The 7786-nt window shown below is 37.6% G+C and overlaps 2 protein-coding genes across 3 annotated transcripts; both read right to left on the bottom strand.

Moving 5' to 3' along the window:
• Positions 1-259: 259 nt before the first annotated feature.
• zgc:193726 (uncharacterized protein LOC561161 homolog) lies at positions 260-3842 on the bottom strand. Of its 2 annotated transcripts, none has more exons than XM_061250919.1 (5): positions 3659-3842; positions 1685-1738; positions 1481-1561; positions 1243-1266; positions 260-511 (listed from the first exon to the last, which is right to left on the bottom strand). In XM_061250919.1, exons 1-5 carry the CDS (start codon positions 3700-3702, stop codon positions 367-369), a joined length of 348 nt encoding a protein of 115 aa, XP_061106903.1. In that variant the 5' UTR covers positions 3703-3842; the 3' UTR covers positions 260-366. The 2 variants fall into 2 exon arrangements, with proteins under 2 accessions (XP_061106903.1, XP_061106905.1); XM_061250921.1 differs by having other exon boundaries at positions 1481-1558.
• A 1347-nt stretch (positions 3843-5189) lies between these two features.
• atp6v1f (ATPase H+ transporting V1 subunit F) lies at positions 5190-7296 on the bottom strand. Its single transcript, XM_061252316.1, has 2 exons — positions 6965-7296; positions 5190-6484 (listed from the first exon to the last, which is right to left on the bottom strand). Exons 1-2 carry the CDS (start codon positions 7120-7122, stop codon positions 6283-6285), a joined length of 360 nt encoding a protein of 119 aa, XP_061108300.1. The 5' UTR covers positions 7123-7296; the 3' UTR covers positions 5190-6282.
• Positions 7297-7786: the final 490 nt, after the last annotated feature.

The following is a 7786-nucleotide window of genomic DNA, read 5'->3' as shown; positions in this document are numbered from 1 at the left end:
TGTAATTCTGCTTCAGACTTTTCATCGATAGTAGAGATCTTGGAAACACTCAAAACAGATTACTTTTATTGCAATACATTCTATTAATGTCAGGCACGGAAGACAGTTGGCTAAAAAATGCTTTTCAAAAAGTCTGACATCTCTCTTCCAAAATATATAATATTACACCATAATATTTCTTACTTTTACATCCATATCAGGAGAAGATGAACTTGAAAAGAAATTAAGATCAATGGTCCAGAAATAAACAGGAACTATGATTTGTTAACGATTTGATATCAATCAATGAAGAAAAAAGCTAAACTGTACTGCTGGATGTTGGCTTTCCTGTTGAATTTGGAAGAGTCTGAGATCCTCTCTCATTCATCATTTTTTGCCGATCCCAAATGGGTCTCTGGTCAACTCTCCTGCCTTGTCATTCCCATGCTGTAGTGAGGACGCCAGATTTCCCAGAGCACATGTGGGGAGGAAGCACCGGCTAGGTGCCAACATCCGTCTTTGACTGGGGACACTGACAAGTTACATTCAATCATTCTGTGTCATCATGAACAAATAAGAGTACTTCATCTGAATTTCTTATCATTTCCTGCTTTTAGTCATTGTTGCAATACAAACGTTTAAATGCTTTCTCTCTTTCTCCAAATTTGGAATTATCCAGTCATATGCTTGTGTCGTAATGCTCATCCCAACCCTCATTGCAGTTTCCACAACAGTGCAATGCATAAGATCATGCAGATATGGTATCACATCAACCAGCAGAATGGGAAAAAATGTGGTCTCAGTGATCTTGACCGTGGCATGATTGTTAGTGCCAAACCGGCTGGCTCAAACTGGTTTCATCAACATGACTATAAGTTCAATGCTCTTTAGTGGCCTTGTCACAACAAATTCTATCCCCCTTACAAAACGTATCCCTTGTTGTGACAGCCTTCCCAGTTACTGGATCTGAATCCATTAGAACACCTTTGGGATGTGGTAGAACAGGATATTTGCAGGATGAATGTTCAGCTGACAAACATGCAGAATTTGCGTGATGCAATCAGGTCAACATGGAACATAATCTCAAAGGAATGTCTTCAGCATCTTGTGGAATGCATACCATGTAAAATTGAGGTATTAATATAGTGTTCCTAATAAAGTGCTCAGTGAGTCAATGTCTGGCTGCTCTTAAATCTTGTACTTCAACCTGAAACTGATAGAAATACTTTTCTCCACATGAGTAATGAAAAGGGTTGTACTCACCTAAACAGATCTGGTTGGTTTAGTCTGCAGAAAATAGATGATTAAGTACTGTATTTCAAGCATAGGGAGGATTTTAATTTTCATCTACCCTTTGTGTTCAGGCTACTCACATACAAATAAAGCTATTATTATGATTATTATGATTATTTATTTTATTATTATTATTTTAGAGACACTGTTATTGCTGCAATACTTTTGTAGAAAAAGCAAAGGAATACAATTCGAAGACTTCACTCACATGATGACTGTGACATTTACTTCAGTGATATTCATGGTATGCACTGTCTTGTTTAAGGGAAGTTGAGATTCTGATGTTCTGCTGAAACAGAAATCATAGACATAGCCCTGTATTATTTAAGCATTTTCATGTCTAGAAAACCAGATGAGTAGATCCTTCAAGTCCCCAGGGCAATAAACTACCCTTTGTGTTCAGGCTACTCACTCATGGAGAAGGAAGGAGACATTGTTTCTGGTGTAATCCAGGGACAGGTCAGACCTGTGGGAACAAAGGGGCAAGGCTACTTCACTCAGAACCTTCCACCTTTGGTTCACAATCAGTCTGTATGGAGAGACTTCACTTCACATGGGCCAGTGCGTTGTTTACATTGCTGTTCCATTACAGAGTCTCTAATCTGTTAGGGAATTTCAGCTCCTCAAGTTAATGAATGCTTAGTACTCATGCAAACATACACTGTACAAATCTTCGACATCACTGCACCAAAGTGTCACTTATCACCGAAGTGCAGAGAGGACACTTCTTAAAACACCTTTCTTAGGTATTCTGTCATGATGTCATGTCATGTCATTCAGACTTTGTCAACACAGTTTAAATGGTAAATGGTAGGCATTTATGTAGCTACTTTGTCCAAAGCGCTGCACAATTGATACTTCTCATTCACTCATTCATATACACACACACACCAACGGTGATGGGCCACCGTGCAAGGCACCAACCAGCTCGTCAGGAGCATTTTGGGGTTAGGAGTCTTGCTCAGGGACACTTCCTGAGCTAATGTCACCCCCAATTTAATATGATTTTGAGTGAACAATTATAATGCAATGGTGCAAAAGTTCATTTATTTGCACTTAATGGATGGATAACATAAAGGAGTTGAGCTAATATATCATATTAAACAGTAAATGGTTTATATAGCGCCTTTATCCAAAGCGCTGTAAAATCGATGCTTCTCATTCATCCATTCATACACACACTCACACACCAATGGCGATTGGCTGCCATGCAAGGCGCCGACCAGCTCATCAGGAGCATTTGGGGGATCGAACCGGCAACCCTCCAACTGCCAGACGACTGCTCTTACTGCCTGAGCCATGTCGCCCCACACATGCTGAAGAAATAACATTAGGTTGGTCAAAATACAAATGGCAGGGGACATCTAAGAGAAGGAATTGTTCATTAGAATGTCTGTAAGTGCACAACCTCAATTCCTGAACATATGCACATCCAAATGGTTCTTGATATTAACCTGTTAAGTTGTATGTATTTTCACAAAAAGCTTTTGAAAAACTATCCATAAGATGTGTGTAAAAACTGAAATTCTGACAAAGGACATAAAATGAAACTGAATCATCAGCATTGCATCATGTACTGTAGAACTAAGACATAATTTGAGCTACGGTTTTGTTGTTCTTGCACAGAGATGGGCATATATTTTAAACATTAAATTAATTTAGATCACAACCAACCTCCGTGTGAAGTACGCATCATATGCTGTCTATTGAACTGCAGGTTTAATCGCATAGTCTACTCTGTGTTGAACTGCTAATGTGCCAAAAGTCAAATTCAGAATGGATGCTACAGTACTTACCAGCCCAGCATCAGCATCTCGCTATAAAAACATTTTGATTTTTTTTTTTTAATGCACTGACTGGATTTAGCCTATAGCTGTAACCAAACTTTTCAAAGTACACAATAAATTCATAAAGTATAATGCATACAAATTTAAATATGAAATATGAAATTCCCAGTTTTCAAACAATACATGTGCCTAGAAAGTAGTATGTATCTTCCTCCATATTGACACAGTATTCTTAAACCTCATTGTTAAGCGTTGCTCATCTAAGGAACCATATCATATATGATATGTTATAGTAGCATTAATAAAACATTTTTAATCAGATATTGTCAAAATAGCACAATTTTCAGCCAAGTTAATACGCAAAACCTAGCCATATGTTTGAATAAATCCGTGAACAATATGTCATCATACGTAACTGGAAAATCTGAGTTCCAGCCTTTTGCACTTTTGGCTGCAATCTGCATGAAAGATGCTATACAAATAAAGCTATTATTATGATTATTATGATTATTTATTTTATTATTATTTTAGAGACACTGTTATTGCTGCAATACTTTTGTAGAAAAAGCAAAGGAATACAATTCGAAGACTTCACTCACATGATGACTGTAACATTTACTTCAGTGATATTCATGGGATGCATTGTCCTGTTTAAGGGAAGTTGAGATTCTGATGTTCTGCTGAAACAGAAATCACAGACATAGCCCTGTATTATTTAAGCATTTTCATGTCTAGAAAACCAGGTGAGTAGATCCTTCAAGTCCCCAGGGCAATATAAACTGAAATTAAGATTTTACTTACATAGCAATGTTGTTTTCAGCATTGGTCAGTCTATGCAATTCAGTTAATCTTTAAAAATTAAAAATAAAAATCAAGTAAATAGGACAAATAGACACCAAAAACAAAATACATGTAAATATGTGCTAAAACTTTGAATCATCGCTTCCAACCATTCTACATTTTTATTAGAATGTTAAGAACCTAATTTATACTGCACATACATCTGTGTATTAACATACCTTCTACGGCTTTCTCTAGTTTTGAGGATTACTGGAATTCCGTATGCACAGCTGAGGAGAAACAAACTGATAATCAGTCCTTTCTTCATCCTGGTATAGCTGACTGTTAAACACTCAATAGTTCAGAATAAAACTTCACAATGGCAAAGGGTGAAAAGTCTTTCATGGACAAGTACTCCTTATATGTAGGGCTTGTTGTTTAAAAGTGATGGCCTTATCTGTGTCGCATACATAACACAATTTGATAAATTGAAGGACATCTGGGAAGGACAGAGTGAACATGTCCAGCCAAAGAATGATGATTCCTCTCCAGTGTTGTTAAAATATTTGTTAGTTCACACCATGGGCCAAATCATTTGTCAAACTTTGTTTGTCAAGGTTGGGTTAAGGGTGAAATAGTCTAGGTTCACAGCTAGATTATTGTTTTATCAGTCATAAGGACATAATCTCTATGTTCAAGGACTTTCAAGCCTGTAAACTTGATGAATTTGTCATATTAGATTCGCTCATTTCAATGAGTTCTTCTCAAAAGCCTCTTCAATGTACATATTATGTTGCCGACATTTACCAAGTTGTTGGAGTTAATCAAGGATATAGACTACATATTTTTGTTGGTGGTCAGGGGGTTCATCTTATTGACCTGCAACTGGGACTGTGTGTGTCTGTGTGTGTGTGTGTGTGTGTGATGGGGTGTTAAAAAAACACACACACTTACAAAAACAAACCCTTGAAAATCTCAGCGAACAGGCTTTTTGTTGAGCTTCCCTTTTCAGAACATGTGCCTTGTTCTCACAGACAAATAGTTTTCCGGCCAAACCACATCAGCAGCAGCACTTAGAGGTTCAGCTCGGCGAGAGCCTGATTTACAATAGCACGTTACATTCCATTCTTTGTTCTTCTCTCATGCTAGATAGACATTTACTATAAGGGTGAGATAACCATTAGCAGAACATACTGAAATACAGCTGGGGGATGAGTCGGATTGTACAGCGTAGTTTAGAATAGGAATGCTAAAATGGGAATTATAACAAACCATTTAAGGAATATTTTTTCCTTTCTTTTTCGAAAAAATGTAAAGCAGCAGAAAAAATAAAAATCAGACCACAACTAATGAATGTTGAATAATCTGATTTATGAGCCGACTTTCATTTTCAACGTAAAGTTGTTTTTCAATAAAACATGACAAGTGCAAACAAGATCCACAAATCCACAGAAAATGCAGAGCTATCTAATGAACATCAATATTGCCTTCACAACAATCTTTTTAAAGGAATAAGTTAGACTGAACCTCAAAGGCAGGTGGAAGCTTACAAAGCTGCACATAGGCAGAGTCACAAATAGTTTAGGTTTTCACTGAATGATTTTATAATGGATTTGTGTAATATGCATTCCTATATGCAGTGATGCACAAACATACATAATTATTATGGAAGTTTAAAATGAAGCACTTGAAGATATTCAGTCACAGACACACACACACACACACACGTCTGTGTTACCATTGCCGTAATTGCTAATGATGACTCACAACCCTCTGCTTTGATTAGTCACAGGTTCTGAATATCTGAACAGATTGGGGAACAAGACCAAATTGTATGTGACATGGTATCCTAGGAAGTGCACCCTGGGGCATTAAAGCACTCCTCTAATAAATTGGGGAAAATACACATAGGACAGTTTGAAACACCATAACCCCCAGAAGACCCAAGTTATGGTTATACTTAATTTTTATTTAGGTTGACCCTCATAATTGATTAACCTAAAGCCAAGACGTTCCAAAATGACCAAAATTACACTGGAAAGATGACCAATTACTATTAAAGATTTAGCATACAAATCTTCATTAATGTGAAATACTGCCATACGATTACACTATTTAACTTCTTTAACTTAACAGAGGGTATGGTAAACATCACAGTACTATCTCACATGACTATCTGTAGCATGTTGTTGTTACACAGGATAAATAATTTATAACATTACATGACAAACACAACTTGGAAAACATGATCAATATTACCGCTAAACAGTCTACGTTTTAAAAGGCTACACTGTTCAGCATTGCAGCAGTTTTCCAGGCATGGAATTAAGTTTTGGAAATCACAAAAAAACAAGTCCCATGCAGTGGGATCGGGGAATTCTCCTATTGGTCATGAATCTGCCTATTCTGCTCCCAGCCTGCAGCTCTCCTTTCGGTTCAGGATTTATCGGAAGTCATCTGCGGAGAACATGCCCTTCGCCCTCCGCAAGATGGAGTCCTTGGAAGCGTCGTAAGGGTGCTCTTTAGAAGGTATCTCCAGCACAGCGGGGATCGACTGCATATGCGCGTCAATCGCGTGGCGGATCATCTCGGCAATGAACTGGTTGATCAGGATGATTCCAATGTCATCGCGAGCCAGAAAACTCCTGAGGAGAGATTAGGTTCATGCCCAGGTCGTAAAAACCTATGCTGCCAACAAAAGCTCTCAAATCAACATTAAAACGAACATGATCTGCTTAATATACGGGTATATTCAAATTGAACATCTGGAATAAAACAAGGAATAAGACCTGAATTGAAAACCCATGTAACGTTAGCTATTGCCGTGGGTGTGTAGATAGCTGGCTAATTGGAGGGAGTATGTCAAATCCAGGTGATGTAATTATACTATTTCGTTATACTATAATAGTATAATGTTCATAGTTAGCAAGCAGTAAATAGAGTCCTAGCTAACAAACAATTTGTTTATTATAGCCAATTGCATGACGTTACAGTAATTAGTCGTATACATCCAGCGACTGACCGTGGCAGTCCCGGGATTGCTCACTAACGTACATAGCAATTGCCGCTAGACCTTTTTTGCGAACCTACCAGTTACAAATGTGTTAACACCAGTCAACACTTACTTGAAGGTCTCTTCGATCTCGGTGATGCTCGTGTCTTTTTCGACCACCAAGAAATTGGGCTTACGGTTCTTATTCAACTCGCCAACACCCCCAAGCAGGAATCCTGTACATGTATCTTCATCACCAATGACAGCAATTAGTTTACCTCGCCCAGCCATGGTGGTGTTTGAGTGCCCTGGTTATTTTAATATCCCAAACTAACAGAAAATGTATTACGAGATCTATAGTCCGTGTTTTCTTGAAAGGCTTTTCGAAGTCAGCTGACTTTTCTACTTCCTCTTTTCAGTTTGCCACGTGATAAAATTTACCGCTCAGGCGCAGTTTGGCATTTGGCAATATTCCCATGTTTTGTGGAAAAATGTGTGCCCCAATAGAAAAATTGTAGTAAACATTATTGCAGTTTTCTTTGGCGGAAGTTTAAACTATTAAATTAAACCTGCCTAATGACAATTGATTTGTTTGTTATCGTTTTTAACGTCATTGGTGCCAGCAGATAGCAGCAGATAGCTGTCAGGCTCACGAGTTAGGTATTAATAGATATGGAAACTTGACTTTTATTGAAAAGTTTAAAATAATTCAGTTTTAAACAATATTGTTATAACATTCATTGACGGCTAAATCTAGCTTGTGTATGCGTTTCAATAAAAAACAAATATGCTGTTAAAATGTATGAACAAATGAGCGAATTTTTGTTTCATTGTGAAAAGTACACCTAGCTATTGATAAACTGGTGCAAGAAACTTAGCTTGGAAGATTCGGTGAAACCATAGAACCTCAACTGAAGAAACGCATAATGTGCCAAGTTTTTCTATGAGCGGAAGA

The sequence above is a fragment of the Conger conger genome, chromosome 8, assembly GCF_963514075.1.
Source record: "Conger conger chromosome 8, fConCon1.1, whole genome shotgun sequence".
Lineage (NCBI taxonomy): Eukaryota > Metazoa > Chordata > Actinopteri > Anguilliformes > Congridae > Conger > Conger conger.
This window is presented reverse-complemented; position numbering and strand designations above follow the sequence as displayed.